Source organism: Triplophysa rosa, unplaced genomic scaffold, assembly GCF_024868665.1.
Source record: "Triplophysa rosa unplaced genomic scaffold, Trosa_1v2 scaffold147_ERROPOS851237, whole genome shotgun sequence".
Taxonomy (NCBI): domain Eukaryota; kingdom Metazoa; phylum Chordata; class Actinopteri; order Cypriniformes; family Nemacheilidae; genus Triplophysa; species Triplophysa rosa.
The window spans coordinates 3,070-30,162 of NW_026634151.1; the positions used below are offsets into that span (position 1 = coordinate 3,070).

The 27,093-nt window shown below is 44.7% G+C and overlaps 2 protein-coding genes and 1 long non-coding RNA gene across 5 annotated transcripts; 1 reads left to right on the plus strand and 2 right to left on the minus strand.

Annotated features, from left to right (window-relative positions):
- Nucleotides 1–3,047: 3,047 nt before the first annotated feature.
- Nucleotides 3,048–14,600, minus strand: LOC130549667 (uncharacterized). Its single transcript, XR_008962237.1, has 3 exons — nt 14,488–14,600; nt 3,760–3,896; nt 3,048–3,697 (listed from the first exon to the last, which is right to left on the minus strand). It is a non-coding gene; the product is annotated as an uncharacterized LOC130549667 (long non-coding RNA).
- Nucleotides 13,892–17,297, plus strand: lrit1b (leucine-rich repeat, immunoglobulin-like and transmembrane domains 1b). Of its 3 annotated transcripts, none has more exons than XM_057326951.1 (4): nt 13,892–14,042; nt 14,367–14,827; nt 14,925–15,239; nt 15,480–17,297. In XM_057326951.1, exons 1-4 carry the CDS (start codon nt 13,921–13,923, stop codon nt 16,535–16,537), a joined length of 1,956 nt encoding a protein of 651 aa, XP_057182934.1. In that variant the 5' UTR covers nt 13,892–13,920; the 3' UTR covers nt 16,538–17,297. The 3 variants fall into 3 exon arrangements, with proteins under 3 accessions (XP_057182934.1, XP_057182935.1, XP_057182936.1); XM_057326952.1 differs by having other exon boundaries at nt 14,925–15,230; XM_057326953.1 differs by having other exon boundaries at nt 14,005–14,042; nt 14,390–14,827.
- A 392-nt stretch (nt 17,298–17,689) lies between these two features.
- On the minus strand, nt 17,690–26,863 carry LOC130549665 (cadherin-related family member 1). Its single transcript, XM_057326950.1, has 17 exons — nt 26,637–26,863; nt 26,211–26,306; nt 25,777–25,922; nt 25,570–25,620; nt 25,104–25,193; nt 24,932–25,018; nt 24,062–24,178; nt 22,403–22,546; nt 22,167–22,245; nt 21,972–22,072; nt 21,679–21,882; nt 21,308–21,460; nt 21,054–21,218; nt 20,879–20,946; nt 19,539–19,767; nt 19,115–19,369; nt 17,690–18,819 (listed from the first exon to the last, which is right to left on the minus strand). Exons 1-17 carry the CDS (start codon nt 26,686–26,688, stop codon nt 18,307–18,309), a joined length of 2,550 nt encoding a protein of 849 aa, XP_057182933.1. The 5' UTR covers nt 26,689–26,863; the 3' UTR covers nt 17,690–18,306.
- Nucleotides 26,864–27,093: the final 230 nt, after the last annotated feature.

Genomic DNA, 27,093 nt, shown 5'->3' on the forward strand with positions numbered 1-27,093 from the left:
CTGGGCGTCTCGGCAGTGCCAGGAGTGTTCGAGTGTTTTTTTCTAAAAGAGCAAATTTCTCCAGCGTGGCATGTCCCGCTGTTCTCATGGGTGCAACACACTCATCGAGGAGGGGGACGGACACGGTGTCTGCTTCCAGTACGCTGGGGCAGACGTTGTGGATACGTCCTGCCCGCACTGCGGGAGGTTGACGATTCAGACGTTGCGTCACAGGTGGCTGAGTCCCGTGGGAACACAGCCACCTGTGACGCAACGTCTGAATCGTTTGCTCCCCGTTCCGTGATGGCAGGACTACGGCCCTGCCGCCCGCTACGGCATGCAGTGAGGGTGATATGAGGATTACTGTGAGCGTTAATCCGCCAGCCACTGGCTCACGGACCGTTCGCACCTCGTCTAGCTCGTCTGACCGTTCCCCAGGAGACGGTCCCACCGTCTTGTTCCTCAACCACGTATTCGGACACAATGCATGGTGATGAGATGTCTCTTGCAGCATTGGGGGGTGACGTACTGCCATCCGACTCCGACGATTCCTTGGGCTCCCTCCCTCGGGGGGTCGAGCCCAGGAAGAGGCGAAAGTCGAAATGTTAGCCATGCTTTCCCGGTCCGCCGTGAGCATTGGGTTGCAGTGCCCGCACTGCCTCTCCCAGCGCTTGCGGCTGGTTACATGGTGCCTCGGGTTTGAGCGTGGCTTCAAGCCTCGCCCGCCCCCAGTGCCGTGTTTACCGGAAGTGCATGAAGAACTTAGTAAGACCTGGAACGCCCCTTTCCGGCACGTTCACTTCAAACAAGTTCTGTCACCCTCTCTTCCCCCAAGGGTGAGGCAGCTAGAGGATACGTCAATGTCCCCCAGGTGGAGCATGCCGCCGCGGTGCACTCGTGCCCGCAGGCGGCGGCCACCTCGGGGGCTCGACCTAGACTCCCGTCCAAAGCATGGAGGGTCTCGGCATCTCCGGTTTCGAGAGCTTACATTGCTCCGGGCCAAGCTGCCTCCTCTCTCCACGCTATGGCTCCTGCCAGGCCAAGGCGTTGAGAGAGCTCCACGAGGGTAAGACCGACCCAGCGCTTATGCAGGAACTCCGCGCCGCCACCGACCTCGCTCTATGGGCGACCGAAGGTGAACGCGCGGGCCCTGGGTCGGGCGATGTCCACACTTGTGGTCCATGAGAGACACCTCTGGCCGAACCTTGCACAGATGAATAACGCCGAGAAGGTCGGCCTTCTCGACGCACCCATCTCGCAAGGGGGGGCTGTTTGGTGATACTGTTGAGCCGTAGTTCTCGACAGTGAAGAAGCAGACAGAGGATATCAAGCATATCCTCCCTCGCCACGACTCGGCCGCCTCGGCCCGTGCACCATCTGCTTCCCAGCAGCCCTGGTCCTCTTCGACGCCCTCCGGCTCTGGTGGCCCCCACTCAGGCGGCCCCCCGGAAGGGACATCGAAGAGGAGACCATCGCCCCGTCAGCAGCTGCGGCGAAAGCAGAAGCGACCCTCATGGGAAGACCCCAGGGAGATCGAGATAACCATCGGGCCCTACACCAGCCTTTCCATCGCTGGGTGGTCGTTCCTGCCCCGTCCCAACAGCCCACTCTCTTAAGAGTTTCTTCTCTCTCTGGGTGTTTATCACAGCCGCTCTCACCCTCTACACGATGGTGCTCGGCAACTCGACGTTGCGTCACAGCGAGACCCAATGTCGAGGATAATCAGTAGCCCTCAGCACTCTCAAACGACAGTGCGTTGTGCTACATAATCGCCAGGCAGGTAAGCAGCAGAGCCGATCTCCTCCCCGGGGGCCTCCCCANGGATCTTCCGAACTGTGTAGACCTCTCCAGTCTCCTCCGGGGGGGGGTACTTCCTCACCAGGAGCAGTCGTGGCCTAATGGTTAGAGAGTCGACTCGTGACCAGAAGGTTGCCGGTTCGATCCCCAGGGCCGGCGGGTAACGACTGAGGTTGCCCTTGAGCAAGGCACCTTACCCCTACTTGTTCCCCGGGCGCTGCAGTGATAGCTGCCCACTGCTCCGGGTGTACGTGTGTTCACACTTGCTGTGCGTGTGTTCACTACTCTCTGGATGGGTTAAATGCAGAGGTCACATTTCGGTAGGGTCACCATACTTGACAAATAATTGAATTAAAATTAAATTAAATTAATTGTGTAAGCGATTTAGAAGTATTTTATGGTCTACAGTATCGAACGCAGCACTAAGGTCAAGCAGGACTAGGAGTGAGATGTTACCTTTATCTGATGCTATAAGCAGGTCGTTTGTAATTTTAACGAGCGCAGTTTCAGTACTATGATGCGTCTAAAGCCTGACTGGAATTTTTGTGTATGTCATTATTTTGTAAGAAAGAGCACAACTGAGTGGACACTACTTTTTCTAGTATTTTAGACAGGTAAGGGAGATTTGAAATCGGTCTATAGTTTCCTAGTTCATTGGGGTCTAAGTTTGGTTTCTTGATAAGAGGCTTAATGACGGCCAGTTTAAAGGTCCTGGGACATGGCCTAGATTAATTGACGAGTTGATAATGTTATAAATGGGCTCAATTGCAACGGGTAATAACTCTTTTAATAATTTAGTTGGTATGGGGTCTAATAAGCAAGTTGTAGGTTTAGATGTTGCAATAAGTTTAATTAAATCTTCCTGTTTTATAGGTGAAAAACACTGTAGCCTTTCTTTTGGGGCGATGGTTGGTACTAATTTATAGGACAGACTTGGAGGTTGAGTTTTTACTATTTTGTCTCGTATGTTTTCGATTTTCTCTGTAAAAAAATTCATGAAATCATTGCTACCAAGGTGCGGCGGAATACCCAGGTCAGGTGAAGTCTGTTTATTTGTTAGTTTAGCAACTGTACTAAATAAAAACCTTGGATTGTTTTTGTTAGTTTCTATGAGGTTACGGAGGTGCTCAGCCTTTGCTGCTTTTAGTGCCTTTTTATAACAGTTTGCACTCTCTTTCCACGCAATTTTAAAGACCTCTAATTGGGTTTGGAACACAGACTATGGTTGAAGTTTTGACTTACCGCTGGGAGACGTAGTCAAGCGGTGCGTAGCGTCTTTGAGATGTTGTCAGACAGAAGAACCGCTCCGATGCTCTGGGGTGCAGGCCGTCAGGGCGGAAGAGCCTAGGTCGCTCCCAGAACAGATCAAAATTATTAACAAAGAGCAGCTTCTGTTCAATACACCATGACATCAACATTTATTTAGAGCAAATAGTCTACTGAACTTTTCATTCCCTCGTCGGTAGGTAGGAAGCGGCCCTGATACGATGATCCTCGCCGTGGGCGATGCGTTGCGTACCGTCTCGATCAGACTCCTGAAGTCCCTCTTCAGGATCTCCGACTGCCTCATCCTGACGTCATTCACCCCCGCGTGCAGCACGACAGCTCCGACGTTAGCATCGTCCTTCAGGATCGCAGGTACCTGCGCAGAGCATCAAGAACACGGGCGCCAGGAAAACAATGAGTGCGCACCTTACCTTTAGTGGAGGAAGCGCGTACGTTCCGGACGATTGAGTCTCCGATGACCACAGCGTTGCATTCCGTCTCGCAGAGGGCGACAAAGCGGTTCCTGGTCGGGATCTCGAAGACCGGTGGCGGCGGTTGGGTCATCGCTCCAGTCCTAGCTCGCGCCTTTCGCCATGGGTGTGCCGGTGCAGGAGTGAAGTTCATTTGGGCTGACCATGTTCTCGAAGCCTGGGCTCTGTGCAGAGAAACACGTGGAGTAGAAGTGGAAGGAGTATTAAAACCGCGAAGAAAACTTACCGCGGATTTGCGATCGTCAGCTCTGGATGTTTCCAGCGCCATTTTTCGTTCTCGCAGGCGTGTCTGCTTCTCTAGTAGATCCAGGATCTGCTTCTCCACAGCCTCCAGTTCCGACTGAAGTGCGATCGTTTCCTCATCTGCACACAGAGGTACAAACACATCTGAAACATTAGCCATCAGTGATGTAATAATGAGAACAGTGTGTTAAGCAGTGAGCAGGCAGGCTGGGAATGCTAACAGCCTGAGGCTAATAGCGAGTGATCCGATAAAAATAAATTATCGGTGCGTTTAAGGACGATTTTTGGTATGGGATATACTTAAGGATATGTTTTACCCTCGGTGAATAACAATTTAAAACACAAGTCTTAAGATATAACAAGAATAAACGATGTATTAAGAATAAGTTTGAAAGAGCTCCGACTCAAACCACGCGCTCTCAGCAAACAGGAAGTCCAAGACCATATGCCCTGATTTCAACCTCAGTCAGAGGTTAGGATGCTCCTGTGCTTCGGGCCAGGGTCACCACCCCTCAGGCAAGCAATCGTGCTCGTCCCTCTAGCCGGGATGTTCAACGGGTTTTGCAGCCTGTACTTCACCATCCCCAAAAGGGGGATTGCTAGATCTGCGTACCCTGAACAGGCACCTACTCAAGCTGCTGTTCAGGATGCTTACGCAGAAGCACATCCTGGCATCTACCAGATGCTTGGTTCATGGCAATCGACTTGAAGGATGCTTACTTTCATGTCTCGCTTTCGAGGGCGGGCATATCAGTACAGAGTCCTCCCTTTCGGTCTGTCCCTGTCCCCACGAGTCTTCACGAAGATCGGGGGAGCCGCCCTCACTCCCCTCGGGGAGAGAGGTGTGCGGGTACTAACTATCTCGACGACTGGCTCAACTGGGCACACTCACGAGATCTGTTGTGTACACACAGGGACCTAGTGCTCCGGCACCTAGATTGGTTGGGACCACAGGTCAGCTGAGAAAAGAGCAAGCTCTCCCCTGTGCAGAGCATCCTCTTTCTCGGTATGGAACTCGACTCCGTCCCCATGACAGCGTGACTGACTCAGAGAGCGGTCAGTGTTGAACTTCCTGAAGCACTTCAGGCAGTCAGCGGTCCCCCTGAAACAATTCAGAGGCTCCTGGGCACATGGCATCCTCAGTGGGAGTGGTCCCCCTCGGGTTGATGCACATGCGACCGCCCCAACACTGGCTACAGAGTCGGGTTCCCTGGAGAGTGTGGCACACCGGCAGCAGGCGTATGGTCATCACACCTCTCTGCTGACGCACCCCAACCCCCTGGTCTTCAATGACCTTTTTGGTGGACAGGATCCCCCTAGGGCAGCAAGGCACGTCGTGTGACGACGGTTGCCTCCCTGCAGGGGTGAGGTGTCGTGTGCAACGGGCACGCAGTGTCAGGGCGGTGGACGAGCCCCCGCCTGCGTTGGCATATCAACTGCCTAGAGTTGTTGGCTGTGCTACTTGCACTGAAGAGGCTGCAGCCTCTCGTGCAGGGCGAGCACGTGCTGGTCCGGTCAGACAGCACAACTGCCGTGGCGTATATCAATCGACAGGGTGGCATTCGCTCACGGCAGCTAACACAACTCGCCCGACGCCTCCTCCTGTGGAGTCAGCAGGTGATCAGCTCCCGGCAAGCCACACATATCCCAGATGACCTGAACCAGACAGCCGACGCGCTCTCTCGTCAGTCAACACCTCGCGGAGAGTGGCGACTCCATCCCCGTGCAGTCCGGCTCATATGGGAGCAGTTCGGCCAGGCACAGGGGGACCTGTTGCCTCCCCGGACTCCTCCCATTGCCCGCTTTGGTACTCCCTGACCAAGGGACCCCTTGGCACTGATACCTTAGCGCACAGCTGGCCGCGGGGTAAGCGGAAGTATGCCTTCCAGTGAGCCTCATTGCACAGGTCTTGTGCAAGGCCAGGGAAGAGGAGCATCAAGTGGTACTAGTTGCGCCCTATTGGCCCAACCGGACTTGGTTCTCGGAGCTAAGGCTCTTGACAACAACTCCCCCCTGGCCGATCCCCCTGGCGAAGGACCCCCTTTCCCAGGGGAAGGGGCACGTTACGGCATACCAGGCAGACCCCTGGAACTTCCATGTCTGGACGGGATGAGGAGATCCTGAGTGGCCCACCCCCGGTGGGTGGGACACCACTCAGACTAGGGCCTCGGCCACTAGGCGGCTATACGCTCATAAGTGGCGCCTCTTCTCATCCTGGTGCTCTTCTCAAAGAGAAGACCCACGGAGTTGCTCGATCGGGAATGTGCTGTCCCTTCCTCAAGAGAGACTGGAGAGTAACCTCTCCCCCCTCCACACTGGGAGTGTATGTAGCCGCTACGGCCGCTCATCACGACCCAGTTGCTGGGAAGCCTCTGGGACAGCACAGCTCCGTACCCTCTTGCAACCTAGGTGGCGGGCCTCAAGAGCCCCCCCCCCTTCGAGCCCCTCGGAGCTGCCGCTCTTTCTCACCTCACGATAAAGATGGCTCTTCTGATGGCGCTCACTTCCAAGAGGGTAGGGGACCTACAAGCACCCTTCATGTCCACAGATTGCCTTGAACTCTGGCCCGGTGATTCTCATGTTATCCTGAGACCCCGGCCCGGCTACGTGCCCAAAGTTCCCACCACTCCCCCTGGAGACCAGTTGGTGAACCTGCAGGCGCTCCCCACCGGGGAGGAAGACCCAACCCCATACGTGTTGTGTCCAGTACGCGCGTTGCACCTCTACTTGGACCGCACGCAGAGCTTCAGAAGCTCTGAGCAGCTCTTGTCTGTTCGGGAGGTCAGCAGAAGGGGAGGGCTGTCTCCAAACAAAGGTGACGCACTGGATCGTGGATGCCGGCGCTACGGCATACCGATCTCAAGATTGCCCCTGCCCATTAGGAGTGAGGCACACTCCTCATGGGCATTGGCTCAGGGCGCCTCTCTGGCAGACATCTGCAGAGCTGATGTCGCCCAACACCTTCGCGAGGTTCTAATACCTACGCGTGGAACCGGTGTCAGCCCTCGTCCTGCAGGGCAACGTGTAGGACCGGCAGCCGGTAGGGCGTACGTCTGCGAAAGCCCTTCCCCCTTCCTCTAGGGGGATCAGCGGCTATTACGCCTCCTTTCTTTCCCCACTGGGTAAAGAACAGGCATTCCATCCATCACTAAGCACCCTCCTGGGGGCAGGCTGGGCAGAGCAGCCCTGCCTCCTTAGGGAACAGTTGAGTTATCTACCACATAGCTCTAACCGGACCTAGTGCTCCAGACGTGGTAACCCCCCCCCCATGGGCGGTTCCGTCTGATGTATCCTCATGAATGGTTCCCACCTCGGCAACCCATGACCTCCCTAGGTGCGGTTGCGGTTAACTCCTTCAGTCCGCACGTTTTCCCACGAGTTCTCCCCTGATGGTGAGACCATGTGGTGTCTGCACTAATTCCTCCATATGGTAGGATGGTGCTCTCTGTAGCGTTTTCCCCCCAGGGGGGAATAATGCTTACCCAGTGGCCCTAACGGTGCCGGGCGGCTTCTCGCTGTTAGAGAATCAAGGCCTCCGCCTGTGACGGCCGGTGGCAGGGGCTTCCCACCTTTTTCTCAAAAAGCTCTGGGACCCCCTACCTCTCCACTGGACGGTTACAATTTCGCGCTGGCGCTTACGTCTGACTCGCCCAGGCCAGTCAGCGTCGCTCCGCTAGAGATTGTGACGCGGCACAGCGCTGTGACGTTTTCCATAGGAACCCCATCTGTCACAATGTCGAGAGACCGACAGAAAGGGAACGTCTTGGTTACGGATGTAATCTCAGTTCCCTGATGGAAGGAACGAGACGTTGTGTCCTTCTTGTCACAACGCTGGCTGCCCGCCGCAGCGGTCGAGGGATGCTCAGGCTCCAAAGGTGAATGAATGCAGCACGCCATCTCCCTTTTATACCCGGATATCCGGGGGCGGAGTCCGGCATACAAATTTCATTCGCCAATTTCATTGGCCTTTTCTAAACTAGTCAGAAGTTGATAGGTTCTCAAGAGCGAACTCCATCTGTCGGCTCGACACAACGTCTCGTTCCCTCCATCAGGGAACTGAGGTTACATCCGTAACCAAGACGTTTTACGCTTAACATAAAAGCATTTGTACTCATACATACTGTGCTATTGAATTTGTCTATATGAATGCAAGGTACAAAGCGAAACCAAGCTAAGTCTGATTCACATTGCTTGTCGCGTGTGGTTGACCCGACACATTTGTTAAAAAGTAAAACGAACCCATTCAGCAATAAGATTCTATTAATTCTTTTTTTTTTACATTTTATTTTTTGCTTTTATTTTCTTAACACAGCAATATACAGGAACAGTCAAAGGCATCGAAAATAACGATTAACCCCCCCAAAAGCAAAAGTAAATAGATTAATAATAATAATGATAAAAACTAAAATAATAATAATAAAACAATAAAATAAAATAATAATACAAATAAATAAATGAAGATAGTACAAATAAACTAATTGAATACATATGGGTTTTGGCACTTCAGTATAACTTTACACAACTATACAGGTCATATATGACAAAAGAGCCCCATATTTTCGTGTATACATCAAGGCGTCCTGAAACTCTAAATATGACACGTTCATAGCTAGCAATATTAGACATGAGTTCTAGCCATTCCTCAAACGATGAGGATGAGGTAGATTTCCAATGTCTGAGGATGATTCTACATCCAGATACCATAGCTAGACGGCACCATTGTCTTTGTTGTCGGGAAAGGCACAGATCCTCTGGTAGGATACCCAACATACATAGGGCAGGGTTCTTTTATAGTGTTAGGCTGAAAGTGTCATTAACAAAATGTACAATCTTTTCCCACATTTCTTTGACCTTGTCACATTCATATAACATATGACTCATTGTACCAATACCAGTATTACATCGCCAACACAGATCATCATCCCTTAGTTTAAGTCTAGCCATCCTGCTTGGAGTCCAGTAACACCTGTTAAGAATTTTATAATTTATTAATTCCAATTGGATTTCAAGAACACAAGAATGCCATTTTGATACAACCTGCTTCCACGTTTCATCCTTAATTGTTTTCCCCAGATCTCTTTCCCATGCCATTTTAAGTCCACTTAAGGTCCACTAGGTGCATTAACATCTCTAACTAAGCCATAGAAAGCCGAACAACGTCTTTTCTTATAGCCACTAGTAGCAAAAATGTGCTGTATATCCGTTAGTGGGTCAGGGCCTTTTTTAATGGTTGAATGGAGACAATGCCTTAATTGTAGATATTTCCAAAAGTCATTGTTCAACAAATTATATTTCTGTTTCAGATGGTTAAATGAGACCACATGTTCTCCTTCATAGAGGTTATCTAAAAAACAAATCCCTTTATTGGCCCACTGTATCCAGAGGAAAGGTTTCTTGTTTATTCTTAGTTTTGTATTATGCCAAATTGAGGCTCTAGGAGTCAGCCACGGACTTTGTTTGAAGTTTTGATGATAGAATTTCCAACTTTCTCCAACAAATCTAAGAACCGGATTGTGGTCAGGAATTGGTTGAGCGTTCTGTGTCAGAAAGGCCTCTGCTGAAAAAGGGGCCAGTAAATCTCTTTCGATATGCACCCATGTGGGGGCTACATATTGATTTAAGTCAACTGTGAGAGTGAAAAAGACCAGTGGAGCCAGTCCGTTCTGGGCAAAGACAGCCCACCCGAGCTGTTAGCAGAATACAGTTTGGTGCGATTGAATAGGGGCTTTTTTCCTTGCCAGATATAGGATTCCACACTTTTATTGTACTCTTTCATAAGTGATAGAGGTAATGCAAGGGGAAGCATGTATGACAAGTAGTTAATTTTAGGAATAATTATCATTTTGACTAGATTGATGCGGCCTAAAATAGACATTTGAAGTTTGCTCCAATTCTGTAGCAGATTTTGGATCTCTTGAATAACTGGTTGAAAATTGATCTGCATAATTTTTTCTAAGCCAGGTACAAGTTTAATTCCCAGATAGACTAACTCAGATGGAATCCATTTAAATGGCCATTGCGCTTCTAAATCATTAAAGTCTTTAGACAAAGGCATTACTTCAGATTTACTCCAGTTTATTTTATATCCTGATATTTGAGAAAAGTCTTCAATTAAGGAGCACATTGTGGGCACTGTTGTTTGTGGGTTGCTAGAGATAAGTAAGATATCGTCAGCGTATAAAAGTATCTTAGGCTCCTGTTGACCGGCCCAAACACCTTTAATATTTATGTTGTTGCGTATAGCTATGGCTAATGGTTCTAAAACCATCACAAAGATAAGAGGCGATAGGGGCCATCCCTGCTTAGTGCCCCTATATAAGTTAAATCGCGAAGACACTACACCATTACACATCACTGATGCTTGGGGGCCATTATATAGTAATTTAACCCACTTAGTAAACATAGTCCCAAATCCGAATCTTTCAAGGGTCTGAAACACGAAGCCCCACTCAACCCTGTCAAAGGCCTTCTCCGCGTCCAGGGAGAAAGCCATGACAGGGTCCGCAGCATCCCTACATCTTCAGATAAGGTGTAGTAATCTTCTCATGTTATCTGCCAAAGACCTAGCCCTAATAAACCCAACTTGGTCAGAATGTATGATAGTGGGTAATAAGTTATCTAGTCTCTTTGCGAGTACCTTGGCCAAAATTTTCCCATCTACATTACCAAGTGAAATGGGTCTATAATTTGAGCAGTACTGTGGATCTTTCCCCTTTTTGTGTATAAGAGTAATTAGGCTGGTTCACATACTCTCTGGAAGTGTATTCGTAATCAAAGCAGACTGAAAAACAGAGAGCAATTTTGGTGCTAGAAATTCAGAAAACTTTTTATAAAAGTCTGATGGGAAACCATCTTCCCCTGGAGCACGACCCGGTCTGAGATCACGTATGGCTTCCCTAATTTCCTCTAGCGTTGTTAGACATGGGATCTGAAGAGAAGAAAAGAATTGGCCATATTTTTCAATCGGAACTTCCCCTTGCGATGTGTATAGTTCTTGGTAGAACTTAGTAAAAACCTTGTTAATTTCCTTTCCATCTGTAATCAGTCTATCTTTATCATCAAAGATAGAAGGGATTAAGTTCTGTGTGCTAAGCTGTTTGACTCTGTGTGCTAGGTATTTACCTGCTCTCTCTCCTCCTTCATAATAGTTTTGTTTTGTACAAAATAGGGCAAATTCAGCTTTTTTCTGCATAATATCATTTAATTCCAATTTCAGGCTGTTTAATTTACTCAAAAGTGTAGGATCCGGATGGCTAATGTGTTGTTTTTTCAGAGAGCTAATTGTTTCTTCAAGTTTAAGTAATTTTTCACGATCCAGACACTTACGTAGGGAGCAGTGTTGAATAAGCTTACCCCTCATAAATGCCTTAAAGGCATCCCACGTTATACCAGGGTCCGGGACCGAGCCCTCATTAAATAGCCAATATTCCTCCATTGCTGTTTGTATAATGGAACATGAGATCTCATTTTGCAATAGTGAATTGTTGAAGCGCCATCTTGTGTGTTTATTATTATCTGAGATCATAATGATAACATCCACTGGAGCGTGATCTGACAAAACAATATTTCCAATGGAGGCAGATTGAACCTGACCCACTAGGTGTTTTGATATTAAAATATAGTCAATCCTTGAGTAAGACTGATGCGGGAGAGAAAGGAATGTGAAGTCTTTTTCTAGAGGGTGCAGAGTACGCCATATATCTATCAGGCAGCATTCGTCAATCATAGTGTCTGAAGCTAAGTTCGCTACCGGGGAGGTCTGTTTGTTATTAGATTTATCCAGTTCCACATTTCTGACTTGATTAAAATCACCACCTAGTATTATGTTATGGTTGCCAATGTTTCTAATAATATTGCAGATTTCGTTAAAAAAATCTGGAGACATTACATTAGGAGCGTATATGTTCATGATAGTATATTTCTGTCCTTCTAGGCTAGAGTCCAGAGCTATCCATCTATCTTCTTGGTCCTTATGTATTTTGTGAACTTTAAAATCTAAGCCTTTCCTAATCAATATAACACCTCTGCTCCTAGTATTAAATGTGCTTGAGTATACTTGATCGACCCATCCCCGCTTAAATTTCTCAGATTCCTCAGCACTGAGGTGGGTTTCTTGTAACATAGCTATATCCGATTTGTTTTGCTTAAGATATGTGAGGATTTTCTTACGTTTAATCACGTGGTTGCAACCCGATATGTTCCATGAGATAATTTTTATAAATGTCATGTCTCTTGGTTAGTTATAGGAAGGATAGGAAATAAACAGTATTCTCATAGACGTAATTATGCATGATATATCTGTATAGTTCCAATACCTGTCTCATATGTATGGCAAAATCCCCCCCCCAAAAAAGGGGCCAAAAAATAACAAAAGGGGAAAAAAAAATCATAACGCCCATCCCCATCCAATCCTTCCCAATATAAGAAGGCAGCAGCCCTATAACCCAGTGCTCCCAGTATATTGACTTACTCCTATTACCTCTGTTAGTTATTTATTCTCCTGTGAATGTCTCCCAACTGAGATATTGTTAAATGTAAAACAGTGAACTTAGAAATTGTAATTTAAGTAGGAACGTCACATTATAGAACATAGTATTACACAGTGAAGAAGAAAAAAAATACATCTATTGTTGTAACATAACCATAGGCCTGAGGGATATGAAAAATCATTTAAATCACAGAAATATAACATAACAATACCTTAACCATATTCTGTCCGCAACAAACGCAAGCTGCAGAAATTCCAAACCAATATCAGAAAGACCCAGAGCTCAGAGGCGGTCAAAATGAACAAACCCTCAGTGCAAGGTTCACTTTTTCTTCTGTGTAAGCACTTGTTTCACATAAAAGTCATTTGCATTATCTGGGGTCTCAAAGAAGAAACTCTCTTCCCTGAATGTGACTTTAAGGCGTGCGGAGTACAGCAGACGAAACTGAATGCCCTCCTTATATAGTGCTTGTTTCACCGGGTTAAACGTGGCACGCTTCTTCGCGAGGGCATTACTCAGGTCCGGGTATATCCTCAGCATGACCCCCCTGAGCTTCACTTCATGTTGCCTGGCCCATCGTATAGTAAGCTCCCGGTCTCGGTATCGATGAAAGCACAGCACGAATGTACGCGCAGGTTTACCCGCCGCAGGTTTAGGACCGAGAGAGCGATGTGCTCTCTCCAGGGGTGGTGGATTAGCGAAGACTTCAGGCATAACTTCCGCCAACATCTCCGATACAAATGTGGTGGGGTCCTTGCCATTTTCACTCCCCTCCGGAACGTTCAGGATACGCAGAGTGGAACGACGGGATCTGTTCTCCAAGTAGTTGATACGTTCCATTAACATGCTGTTTTTGGCATTAAGGGAATTGATAGATTCCGCCGCCACAAGACGTTCAAAGTTTTCGCCCACAATGGTTTCCGTTGAGGTCAACTGACTCTGGAAAGAGTGTACCATTTTGGGCAGGGCATCCACCGATGTTTGCAGGGGTTTGACGGAATTTAGTATCAAGGCAGCCATGTCCTCCTTCAGAATATCCCGTTGCTTGGCTAATTCAGATATAAGTTGTGTCATTGTTATGGAATCGTCGACTATTTCCCCCACGTCTCGGCTTTCCTCTTGAGGCGAGGCCTCTGCCACTAAATTCGCTAGCTTGTTAGCAACGCTAGTCTTTTTAGATTGTGATGACGAGTTTTTCTGCTAAGCGCTGCTCATCGTGCACCGTTTCGTTTGTAGACCCTTCCTTGTTTGTTTAATTGCAACTGCTATGTCTTAAAAAATATAATTCACTGTATATGATGTATATAATTTGAAATGATCGGGAGACTCTCCACTCAGCTGTCACTTACTTATGCCGCCATAGCGGAAGTCCAAGATTCTATTAATTCTAACCCTGTTGCCCAATCCCGGGTCTAAAATTAACTCTCCAATGAAGAAAGAAGGGTCTATTCTGTATATATACAAAAGGAAAGCAGACAGCCTATGAGCTTCCAGGAAGGAATAATCGTGTAAATGAAAATACACCAAATCCTCCCTCTAATCTGCTCCTTTAATCCTTTTTATCTGGGGATTGAGAGCAGAGGGCGCAGACAGTGTTTGTGAGAGATGTTCTGCAGATAACAGCATTAGTGCAGTACACTAAAGTAGAATAGAAGATGTCCGCTCGTGTCTATTTCATTTCTGGATTGCTGTTGTGTTGCCTGCCGTTGCTCTGTAGCACCTGTCCTCCTCAATGTAACTGCTTCTACCACAAACTGAGCGACGGATCCAAATCAAGGTAAGATTCACATCTGTCATTGTTTCACACAGACAAACGGCCGACTTTCACTCGTTTTAGTTTGTTGTATTAACTGTGAGCATTTGATTCTTCCCTGATGCTTATGCCCACCGAATTAGGCCTGAGGCCTCGAAGACACACAATATACCATAATAATACAAGAAAAGAAATAAAAGGAAAGATTTTCATAACATTATATAATAGATACGGTGAGAAGCATAAGTATGACGGTAATGTTTGAATGTTGATTTTCCTCATACTCTTACTTGATCTGATTTTTTACATCATCAAACATCAAAGTGATCAAAAGATCTGTTCTTATAGGAGCGTCCTGTGCAATGACCCAGAACTCACTGACGTCCCAAAGAACTTTCCCTCAGACACCTCCAAACTGCGCATTGAGAAAACTGGCATCAGCCGGGTCACCGCTGACACCTTTCCCTACCTCATCAGCCTGGAATACCTCTGGATATCCTTCAACTCTCTCTCCTCCCTCAGCGAGGGCAGCTTTCGTGGACTTTATGCTTTGGATGAGTTACGGATGGATGGCAATCTTCTCACTTCCTTTCCATGGGAATGTCTGATTGACACGCCCAACCTTCGGCTTCTGGATTTGCACAACAACAAGATAAATAGCATCCCGGTAGAGGCGACGTTTTACATAAAGAACTTAACGTATCTGGATCTGTCCAGCAACAATCTGGCCACCGTCCCGGCAGAAGTTCTTTCTTCGTGGTTCTCTGTAAAACCTTCTCAAGACGCAGAGAATTCCAAAATTATTTTAGGTGAGAGTTTGTTTTCACTTTTAACAAGTCCTGATGTAAAATGTTTCAAATGATCTTTGCTTCCACGAAGTTATGGAATGATCTGTTCTTTGCGCAGGTCTCCATGACAACCCCTGGCTGTGTGACTGTCGTCTCTTTGATTTGGTTCAGTTCCAGAAGTTTCCCTCGTCTTCGGTGGCGTTCATCGATACGCGTTTGCGCTGTGCCGAGCCAGAGAGCCTGTCTGGAGTTCTCTTCTCTGACGCGGAGCTCCGCAAGTGTCAATCTCCCCGTGTCCACACGGCCGTCGCCAGGGTCCGGAGCTCTATTGGCAACAATGTCCTGCTGCGCTGTGGAACCATCGGAGTGCCCATGCCAGAGCTGTCCTGGTCCCGAGCCGATGGCAAACCCATGAACGCCAGTGGTAAGTTTGGTAAGAAATTCCTCTCAGCTCATCTCTTGCTTGCCTAGTGAGAGTTCCTGTGGCTCAGTGGTAGAGAATTGCTTTAGCACCTCAAAAGGTTGTGGGTTCAATTCCCAGGGATCACACATGCTAATAAGATGTATAGCTTGAATGCACTGTGTAAATGTTGTCAATGTAAATGTAGAGCAAACATACTGTATGTGTTGGGCATATATCAGGTGCGTCTTACAGTGATGTTTTGTCTTACAGTTCAACAGGAAATCTCCAAAGAGGGCATAATCTGGTCCATTCTCACTGTTCCTGCTGTTTCATACCAAGATTCTGGAAAATATGTCTGCAAAGCCACCAACTTTGTTGGGAGCGCAGATGCCATCATCTCGCTCATCATTTCGGACACGTGGCAGATTGATGAAGTTGCCAAGAAACCCCACAGCAAGAAGAGCAGCGGCCGGGCAGCATACCAAGAGAAGCTCATCGCCAGATATGTGCCGCAAGCCACGACACCAGTGGCCGTGCCCATCATCGAACCCTTGAATGGACCGAAAGCCACAGCTGCCATCCAGATCGAGAGCTACAGCATCTCTGATGAGGCTTCAGACGCATCTCCCGCGGCCTTCCCGGTGCCCGACGACAGCTTGGCCGAGCTGGAGAAAGATGTGCTGAGCAATCTGGAAGCTAATGCATCGTCTCTTCAGCAGGGTCCCGAGCGCAGAGTGGTCCGCTCGGTGAAAGTTATTGGTGACACGGACCACGCCGTATCGCTGAACTGGCGAGCGCCTGCCGCCACCAACACCACATCGTTCAGCGTTCTCTACGCCGTGTTTGGTGAGCGAGACATGCGGCGTATTGATGTCGGGCCAGGAAAGAATCGCGTCACCATCCAAGGTCTGGTGCCTAAAACCAAGTACATAGCTTGTGTGTGCGTGAAAGGTCTCATTCCCAAGAAGGAGCAATGTGTAATTTTCTCCACGGATGAAGCCGCAAGTGCCAGCGGTACTCAGAAGCTCATAAATGTGGTGGTGATCACGGTGGCTTGCGTCATCGCGGTCCCCCTGACGCTCATCGTGTGCTGCGGGGCCCTTAAGAGGAGGCTACAGAAGCTGCTGGGCAGAAAGTCCAAAGACATTCAAGATTCATATGTGACGTTTGAAACTCTTTCTCCGGGCACCAAAACTATAGGACTGGAGGGAGAGTATATGACCAGACTTAACCCGGACGAATCCAACCGCTTGCTGTCTGCTCGGTCCAGCGTGGATTCGGAGGCCACGGCCAGGACTGAGGGTCAACCCAACGAATACTTCTGCTGACAGACTTTTGTGCCTGTAGTGCACTCTTGGCATGGGCTAAAGGAGACTTTCAGTTTGCGTTTGGAGACATACATACATATCGCTGTCCTTTCTCTGCCCTGACAGGGTACAAACCATTTGAGTTCAAACTCAAGGACAAAATGTCTTTCTGTCCTCTTGCACCTTTCATTCATGAATACTTTGACAAATATTTTGCGGCATCTGTCTACTGTATGTGAAACCCATGTCTCTCTAAAGGCCCAATGGAAGCGGTGTCAACACGAGGAGAATATCGTCTTATAGATCGTCTGCATTACTAGACAGATTTGTGCTGTTTGTGGTTTCTAATTCTTCCTTTCATTTGATGTACAGAGGTTTCCCCACATTAACACTGAAACTGTATTTATAATCTATCATCTTTTCAATTACTGTAAATGTGTCTGTAATATATTGGTGTTATGGCCAGTAAAATTATGTTTTTTTTCATTTGGTCTTTGGTTCCTGAACGCTTCATCTGCCTTTGTGGAGTGATGGATTTGGAAATGCACCTTGATTCCAGTCCTAGTTTCTACCACTCTCTCATCTGGTTCTGTTAACAAACATTTTGTTTAGATGTTGATGATGGCTGTTTTGTCTCTTATACTGTACAAGTAAAGCAATGTTTTTTAGTGTTTCATATGAATGCAATTTATTGTCTTGCACTCTATGAACCAAGTGCAATATTATTCTTTTTACAGTTTGTTGTTTTTAAATGACCGTTAAATATATTTCATACTTTCCAAAGGTGAATATTGCATTTATTATTAGACTATGTTAGTCTTGTTTGTGTATTAAGATGTATAAATCCGGTCTGGAACAGCAGTAAATTTCATTGCTGTGTTTTATTACACTAACAGTTTGCAGGTGAGATACACTTCTACTAAAAACGATACAGTCATGCTTTACTACCACATATCATCATCGATTTTGTCAAATACTTTCTTGGGTTTTTCTCTGGCTCTTTTGAATACAAGCATCTAAAAGATAAAAATGTGTGTGTAAAAAACACTATTAAAAATGTTTTCTTAAGTTTCATTTAGTGCATACGCTTTACATGACAAAAACTGGTCAAAACAATTGAGCAGGTGGATGATCATGTATTCCTCTTCATGAATAATGGACACACAAATGAAATTGAAACAGTGAAAAATAACCTTTACATAATCAAAGGTCAACAGTAATAACTACAAACATCAGGCGAAAGGCATACAGTCAGAAAATACACTTTTACCAAAAGCAAGATTGTTCATTAAAGAAACATAAATATTCACATAAGCAAACAGTAACAGGATGCATTAACGAAATGTTTGTTATTTGTCGTTACAGAACCTTCATGTCTCTTCAGACAGTCATTTTTTAATTTGATGTTTTACGACAACAAATAAAAGTTGAATTAATATTAAGAGTTTAGATCGCTGAGACTGAATGGAAATAAATGCCAAGATGGCATTACGCTGCTAAAAATAAGACTTAGACTATGCAGCTTTAACTTTAACATGTGAGTCGATGTAAGAGGTGATTTACAAGTGTCAATAGATAACAAACAGTATTTAATCAACCATTTTCTTACTTTTATAAGCACACAATCTGTTAGTTACTTGTTCAGAGGACTTAATTCCAGTTTTAAAGATACAAGACAGAGATCTTAAATTACTGTACAACATGTTACAAAACAGCTGAAGCCTGAAACACAACTGTTTGTGACATTAAAAGTTCAATCCATCTGCACACACAGATCCTGTAAGGTGTTTTCAGCAGTAATAATTTTGATTGGCCTCAATGATTTTCTGCTCAATTTTCTTTTTGAGCTCAGACACCAGAGACGAGCTCACATCTTCTGTAATGTCGTCTGTGAGTTTATCCGTGCTCCGTCTACAGCTGCGACTGGACTTCCCGGATGACACGACACCAGACACCGTGGGCACGGTCCACTGCCTCTCGCTGGGGTTGGAGGGCGGTGGAGGTAAGACAGGATCTCTGGGGATGGGTGGCATGGGCCTGGGGCTGTTGTTGTTCCCTTTGCTGTCTGTGAGTCCAAGCGGTGGTCTGAAGGTCCACTGGTGATGCTCTCTGGCTCTTCTACGTATGATGCGACGTGCTGGCGTGATCCTGTTAGACTTTGTGTTGCGTAAATACATAACCGTAGAGATGATAACCGTCACCAATACCATAAGGCTAATGGCAGCAGCCGCTACACCAACAACTTTCATCGGATTGTCTCGACTCTGCATTAAAAAGGCAGCCACGGGTCCCTTGAGCCCATTCTAAAATACGCACACACACACACAGTTAGTAATGTTTAAATAATGAATAAACATTCATTATACGTTATGTCATAAGTGTTGGTAGTTGTGTAAAACATTAACATTAATGAAATGTTAATATGATACTGGATAATAATGCCACAACATGTCATATCCTTTATATTCATGTACACTATGGGCAATACAGGGTGCTTGAAAGAATTCATCCGTCTGTAATACAGCGGTATTTCATGAGCAATAAAATAAATGTGTAGAGCTATATTTATCTTGCAGAGTATGGTGAGATTTGTCTTACCGACTCTGTGATGTCAATTTTCACTACAGCAGTGGTACTGAAGGACGGGGAGCCTTGATCTCGCGCCTGGACCACCACAGACCACCTGCAGTCTTTCTGCTTGGTGATGTTCTGCACAATCTCCATAGATTTGATAAATGGCTTCAGCTTGATCTCGCCGGTAGATGTGTTGATGTCGAAGATGTTGTCTGGATCGCCTTTCATGATGGAGTATTCAATGAGATTATTGGGTTCCTCTGCGTCCTCATCTACTGCCTGAACACAAACCCAAAATCAGGACCAAATATTCTCCTTCATTCATGAGTTTCATGACATTGAATGCAGAGCAGACTGATACACGTCCAAGGAATACCAGTACAATTGAATGCACATAAACAGAGTAAATACGGTATATGAACTTGGTGTTACAGCTGTGGTCCAGTACCTCTATTTTCACTGGTGCTCCAATAATCATGGTCTTCTCCAGAAAGTTGTCATTGAACTCTGGGGGATGGTCATTTAAGTCCAGCACGGTCACAAACACCTCAGCAAGGCTGTACTTGCCCTCGATATCTTCCGCTTTTATGTAGAAATTATATTTTGACTTGACTTCAGCATCTAAAGATGCCCAGGGCTGTGTGTAAATAACACCAGAGGTGTGATGAATGAGAAACCTGTAACACACAATCACAGCCATTCATTGAGAACGCATGTCAAATCACGATTATTCCATCATTTATTGCATTTTAAATAAATAGAATGTGGTGTCTATATCAATATCAGCCCATAATGGAGTTTGCAACTTTCTTCCCTGATCATTGTTACTGTACGTTTAACAACATCACAGACGATCAGCTGACATCCTCTACTGTAGTAACTGTAGTACTGTAGTCTTATAGGTCAATTTTTCGAAATTGAGATTTTTACATCCTCTGAAAGCGGAATAATTAAGCTTTCTATTGGTGTATGGGAATCTGAGGGTGCAAAAACTCTGTGCAAAAGCACCGTAGCAGGCCATCCACTCACAAAAATAAAGTTTTTATATATTTATGGTATGAAATTTACAAAATATCTTCATGGAACATGATCTTTACTTGATATCCAAATGATTTTTGGCATAAAAGAAAATCGATAATTTTGACCCATGCAATGTATTTTGGGCTTTTACTAAAAATGTTCCCGTGCTACTTAAGACTGGTTGTGTGATCCAGGGTCACAAATGTGTGTGTTTGAAGCCTTTGTAATAACTCGTAAAACAGTCTGGATTTTATTGGGTTGCTTTATTCTTGTCAATGTGACTCTGTAGGTGAAAATTAACAGTCAGTTAAAAAACTGCGATCTTTCACAAGATTATAATTTGTCTCCTGCACTGTGGAAGAATCACGGCATAAATTTACAGGTTTTGCATTAACCGTATGTTTCCTACCTCCAGCTGTCAGATGGTGGGGATAATTGGGCTCTGACTCACTGACAGGGTGTGGACGAGCTATTTTTACCTCTCCAATCCAATTAGAAGATTAGCTAGCATCTTTTCTGGAGTTTGTCTGGAAGTAGTGCTCACAGATGTCTTCATCTTCTTTGGCACTCAACCATGTCAATCAGATACCATCCAATTATACTTGGATAATAATTCTGTTTGAGTTAAACCTGTCCATCTTCTTTTCATTGGGTTTGTCATTTATCATTTATTTAGAGAGAATATTTTGGCTACTAATCACTTTATCATGGCATAAGGACCAGAATGAATTAACTCAAACCATAATCATCAATATTGGCTTTACTCACAGATCAGCACCAGAACCATAGATGGAATATTTCACTCCCCCCCAAAGCCCAGAGTCGGGGTCTGTGGCCTGAAAGAGATCAGACATTATTGTGAAGCTGAATAAAAACCCTGGAGCTGCTGTGAGACACAAACACAATCATCCGTATGTGTTCATGTACACAGGGTTCATCTTACGGTCACTGCGACAACAATGGAACCTCCGTGAGAATTTTCTGGGATTCTGGCGATGTAGAATTCAGAAGAAAACTTTGGAATATTGTCGTTTGTGTCCAAAAGATTGATGACAATATCTGCTGTCGCACTGAACCTCTCTGGAGTGTCAATCTCAACAGCTAACAGCTGAGAAATATCACAAAAGACACATCTGGGAATGAATTGTTCAGCTTTGACACAAAGCATCATATGATGACTGGATCATTAAGAGTTACCTTGAAGGTGAGCAAGTGATATTTCTCGTAGTCGATGGCTGTGGAGTTTTCCACTATGATGGTAACTTGAGCTTCATTTAGAACCGTCTGAGGAACCACACGAAAAACCCGTGCAGGTCCCACCAGCAGCAGTCGGAATTTAGCGTTTGCTCCCTGATGACCATAAAGAAAGATGGGTTTATAAAAACAACCTATCATTAACCTTAAGTATTAATAAAAGCTCCATTTCTGGTTGTGAGATTTCTTTGACGCTGCCATGAACACTGTAGATCTAAAGTCTAGGGAAGATCTTCTTCTATCTGCTCATGTGGAGTACAATACAAGTGTCCTGCTATGATGAAACTTACATGACCTTACATGCATTCACTGACCTGATCCGAGTCGTTCACTGTGATCTTTAGACCTCGCAGGATTTCTCCTTCAGGTGGATGCTCATACATGGTCAAGTCAAACGTGCTCTGCAGACCGGACTCGCCGTAGAAGGTCGGTGGGTGGTTGTTGAGGTCCATCACACGAATAGTGACCGTGGTAACAGTGTAGTCCAGTGACTGGTTGTCAGGACCAACTTCAGAAGCCTTCACAAGTGACGAAACGTTTAGTATGCAGGCGTGGGATTACTTCTACATTTATAACTCTTTACTGTTTAGGGATAAATCTAGCCCACCTTGACTTTTAATTCATAAAGCTCATTCCTCAGCTGTCCAGGTACTGATGTCAAGCTAATGCAGCCGCTGGTGCTGTTGATACTGAAGAGTCGATCGCCGCCTGACGCAGACAGAAAGACCCAAACATCAGTTATTTATTTAACACAATTTAACCAGATAACACGAACCAGGAGTCTGGCTGTCAAAGCTGCTACCGTTGAGGATTGTATACTGAATGGGATTGATGTTGTTCTGATCGCCGTCCTTCGCGAATACGGTGAATATTTCTGATCCCTGTTGAGAAACAGACAAAACAACAGCATGCTCATAAAAGCTAAATTTGAACACTCAGATAATAGTGCACATTTATAGCTTTTATTTTTATGATATTTGTTGCAATATCCATTTCTGTTTTTCAAGAATTCAAACATGTCAACATCCTGGAACTTACTGGAACAAAGACTTCATAGACGAATCCAAAATATGGTGTACCAACAAATACTGGAGGAGAATCTTGAGCGTCAAGAACATTGATGGTTATAATCGCTGATGAGGTCATAATGAGGTACTTCCCAAGATAATTACCACCACCATCCTGGAAAACAATGTACAGCTTCTATGTGGTGAAAATCATGGTACTTTTGAACTGAGATATCATCATTTGTGTCTGGAAAATCATCAGCCAGACGTCTGTAACTGAAACTAGATTCTAAAGACAACATTTTCTAAAGAAACTGTCAGTGATGCTTTCGTGGCAAACCACGGAACTCGGCACTAGGGTGATGACACTTTAAGTACTAATGAATCTAACCAACCCCCATGAGTCTAAGATGTTCTGATACAGAGTTATAGGTCTTGCTAAACGGTTGCTAGGCTAATGTGTTTGGTTGCTATGGGCGTGGCTTGGCATCTGCACTTGATAATACTCTTAACCTATGAGTGAAACAAACTAACCCCCTTGTCTCTATGATGTTCTGATGCAGATATATAGGTGTAGCTAAATGGTTGCTAGGCTAACCTGTTTGGTTGCTATGGGCGTGGCTTAGCATCTTCCAATAGATGATGCTCTAAGCTATGAGTGTAACGAACCAACCCCCGTGTCTCTACGATGTTGTGATGCAGAGATATAGGTATTGCTAAATGGTTGCTAGGCTGACATGTTTTGTTGCTATGGGCGTGGCTTCGTAGCTTAATGAACTTCCTGGGCCACTGATTGGTTGCCTGATTAAAATGAGCCCACCCCCTTGTTTCTACGACACTGTGTTCCAAAGATATCCACCTGGACTTTTTATAATGGGAGTCTATGGGAACGGTTGCTAGGTTGCTGTAAATGGTTGCTATGGGCGTGGCTTCATAGCTTCATAATGATCATGTGACACTGATTGGTAGCCTGAGTCAAATGAGCCCACCCCCTTGTCTCTAAATGGTTGTATTGTGAAGATATTCAACACGGGACAGTTTTACGCCTTATAAGGGCATGCTTCTTGTCGATGGGAAATTTTGGGTGGCTCTTACACCCCAGGGGTGCAACTTACACCCCATTGTGATTTATGTTCTTATAGAGCCTGATAACTTCTTCAAATCGTGTATTATCCGTTTTTTTTCTTCAATCTCCTCGCTCGGAGCTACGACCCATCAAAGTTGGGCGCAATGTTAAGTCAATGGGATTTTTCGGGTGGTTTTTCGCCCCCCCTATCGCACCCCCCCACCCGATCCCTTATAAAAGTCATAGCACACCATTCCCGAATAGGCCCGTCGATGTAATGTATTCATTCATGGGTCTACGTCAAAAGCTGCGGGACAAGTAGCGTGACAAACTTTTGGCGGAACAAGAATAGTTATAAGAAGTATGTATATTCGAATAACAATAGTTATGCTTTTTCAAAGCATCACTAACTATTGTAATGCTGATTTATGATGTCATAATATACTGCCATTAGATTAAATCCACACAAGAGAATATTCATCAAATGAGCTGCTTTTGTGTTTCACTGAAGAAAGAGAGTTCAGTGCTTAGTGAATTAGTCTTTAAACTATAACTGTTGATACACACTTCATGAACTATCACAGAAAAAAGAGAGGTTTTTATTCTGTCGAGTCTGGTTCTCACCTTTGCAACCACAGTAACAAAATGAGTTCTGGAGAGCTCATAGTCCAACGATTCACCGGCTTTAATGCGTAGAACTCCACTGTGAGCATCAATGGTGAATTTAGTGTTGAGTGCAGACTGCAGAGAAATCACAAAACAAGACTCATGACAATACAAACACAATACTACAAACTAATCTGTACAATAAAATCCAATACACTGCAATGAATGACAATGTTTAAGGCTATTTCTTGACACTCTGCTGCCATTTGAAACATCCTCAGCTTGTGACAAATGTTATTATTGTGATTAAAGGTTTGAGAATAATATTGTCCTTTTTGTCAAATGTGTATTGTCTCTCACATATTTATTTTTTACGTTTTGTATACCTGTGCCTTGTCACTTTTTTAACCTGTATGTGCACTGGAAGCTTCTGTCACTAAGACAAATTCCTTGTGTGTCCTTGCACACTTGGCAATAAAGCTCTTTCTGATTCTGATCTGATTCTGAAAAGGGTCAATACATCTGCAATGCGCCTAAACATTTTCAGAAGAGTCGAAATATTTCATTCATTTTCAAATATTATAAGCCAATGAACTGCATGATTAAAAAGTGTATAATAATTACAAATTATAATACGAGTGAAACGATGATGAAACGTTCAGCGTCTAACCTCAGATGACTGTGTCTGACAGTAACAAATGTGACACGCAGCCAAACACAAAGACTAGCGAGGCTAAACCCAAATGTCATTGAAATTTAATCCGGTAAAATCACATGATGCTGATGGTACATGAGTGTATTTGATCTGTGTGAACATGTGACTGTCGTCTATGGACATCAACACACGTGGTGTTATACAGAAGCAGGAGGGAGATTTTTTTATTTGACCTGCAAGTAGTAGGTGACACTTCCTCCGGACCCGAGGTCTCTGTCCACAGCTTGGACTCTGTAGATGCTTCTGCCCGCCTCTGTGTCCTTTAACACAAACACACAGGGTTTTAAAACATTCATTATAAGAGCTCCAGATCCTGCTCATGATGACTCAGGGAATCATGCTTACCTCAGAGACGTCCACTATAAATGGTAGATTTAAAAACTCTGGCTTTTCATCATTAGCATCTGTGACAAACACACTCACTCTTTCCACAACCTGAAGAAATCAGACATAGAGCGTATTTGACCAAACAAATTACATATACATGTTTAGATTGATACACAGTATATTAACGAATAAACACAGTAAGAAAAAAAACACAAACACCTCCAAATATACGACTAAACATGCCAAAACAAATAATAACGCCTCTGTCATCCCTTTGACACTAGCCCTGTGTCCCGCCCCAAACTCTCACTGTTGGTCAGAAGTTAGATGAATGTTTTGGACATCACAGTCCAAAAGGAAGTATTTCCACATTCAAAAAGACCAAAAGCTTTTTGTTCTGTCATGAAAATCTGTAGTGATTTTGTGCTCCTACAGAAAGGTGGAGATTAATGGAAGTCTTGTTGTGTTGTGTAAAGTTTGTCACCTTGTTTCTGCCATCTGTGATGCTCACAAATATCACAATCTCATCTTGAACCTAAACGATAAAAAAGATGAATTATTAACACAGATGAGCAGGAATCTTTCCTGACATGAGATGTTAAAGCTGCAATCCATTACTATTTAACAGAGATGGCGATAGATGGAAAGGTTACGAAGTGCTTTATTTTAAAATAAGAAAATAAACACAAACCTCTCTGTCCAGACTTTCAACGAGAGTCACATGACCTGATTTGGGCTTGACACTGAAATACTCTTTGTAGCCCTTATCAAAGGTCATGCCATAGGTCACAAGTTCCCCTTCTGGATCAGAGCCATTAAGTGTGTACAGATAAGTTCCTGTGGAAGAAACAGAACGACATCAACTGATCTTGTGTGTGTGTACAGTAGTCTCATTTGTTAAAGGTAGCACAAGTGTTCTCATTCAGTTGATCCCGCAATCCAAAAGCATAATTAAAACAAAACCGTGCTCATCAAATATAAAGTCACCACACCATTACGATAATATCTATCAGAAGACATATGGGATCTGTGAAAATGTTGAAATGATAAATGGGGTTTTTAAACACATTATTGCATGGTTCAGGAAGACTTCAATTCAGAAGTGAAGAGTATTTTAATACTAACCAACAGATGTGTCTTCTGCGACGCTGAATAACGCCATGTTTCCACTGAAGCTGTTAGCACCATTATCATAAAAATATGGTGCAAAATCAGATTTCCCTGAAATGCAGAAATCTTAAGCTCATCTTCAAACAACATCAACAATTTTCCTGTTCATTGGGATTTTTGTGGTTCATTATTAGAGTTTAAAATGGCATTCAATAACATGGAACATTTTGGATGAATGCAACAAAAATTCAGTACATTTAGAAAGTGTCAGAAATGGACATGGTAATGGATTTGATATAATAGCTCTAACTGTACTGAATGTGTGAAATGACAAAGAGCTGAATAAAACACAGAACACACTTTACTGAGGATTACTGAGACAACGACAGATCTGATTAGACAAAATACTAACTCTAACCAGTTCAAAACTCAGTAACTCACCCATAGAAATGAAGAGAGAGACTAGAGAAAGTAAAATCCGCTCTTTCCCCATTCTGAAGGAAAATAAGCGTCAGACTGGAGGAGCATGCAGCTGCTCTTCTTCTCAAGACGTCTTTGAACGAGTCTAAGCTGAAGAGAGAAGCAGCGTCAATAATCCTGTGACTCAACCCACTGCGGCTGAGAAACAACAGAGCTGAACCTCTGACCCACAAACACACAATCACCAAGAATGATACATGCATTCAATAACCCAAGGCAGATTTTAAATTAAACAAACTCCAAACATCCAAGATCAGAGAAATATAACTGAGGGTTGTGTAGTCATTTCAACGATGTGTGGAATCTTTATTATTGCCACAATTGAACTCAAACTTCTATATCTGCTTCAGCGTCTGTCATTTGTCTATTTTAAGGGGTGAATATGACGTGCATTGGGTGTCTGGGTTTGGGACACGTC

What these genes read in the sequence shown, in the direction of transcription:
- lrit1b (XM_057326951.1), top strand. Translation starts at nt 13,921, where the DNA reads ATGTCCGCTCGTGTCTATTTCATTTCTGGATTGCTGTTGTGTTGCCTG. An exon ending in AGCGACGGATCCAAATCAAG is followed by an intron (nt 14,043 to 14,366) that starts GTAAGATTCACA and finishes CTGTTCTTATAG; the next exon opens with GAGCGTCCTGTGCAATGACC. An exon ending in GAATTCCAAAATTATTTTAG is followed by an intron (nt 14,828 to 14,924) that starts GTGAGAGTTTGT and finishes TTCTTTGCGCAG; the next exon opens with GTCTCCATGACAACCCCTGG.
- LOC130549665 (XM_057326950.1), bottom strand. Translation starts at nt 26,688, where the DNA reads ATGGGGAAAGAGCGGATTTTACTTTCTCTAGTCTCTCTCTTCATTTCT. An exon ending in CAGTGAACGACTCGGATCAG is followed by an intron (nt 21,461 to 21,678) that starts GTCAGTGAATGC and finishes TATGGTCATCAG; the next exon opens with GGAGCAAACGCTAAATTCCG. An exon ending in AAATTGACATCACAGAGTCG is followed by an intron (nt 18,820 to 19,114) that starts GTAAGACAAATC and finishes TGCGTATTTTAG; the next exon opens with AATGGGCTCAAGGGACCCGT.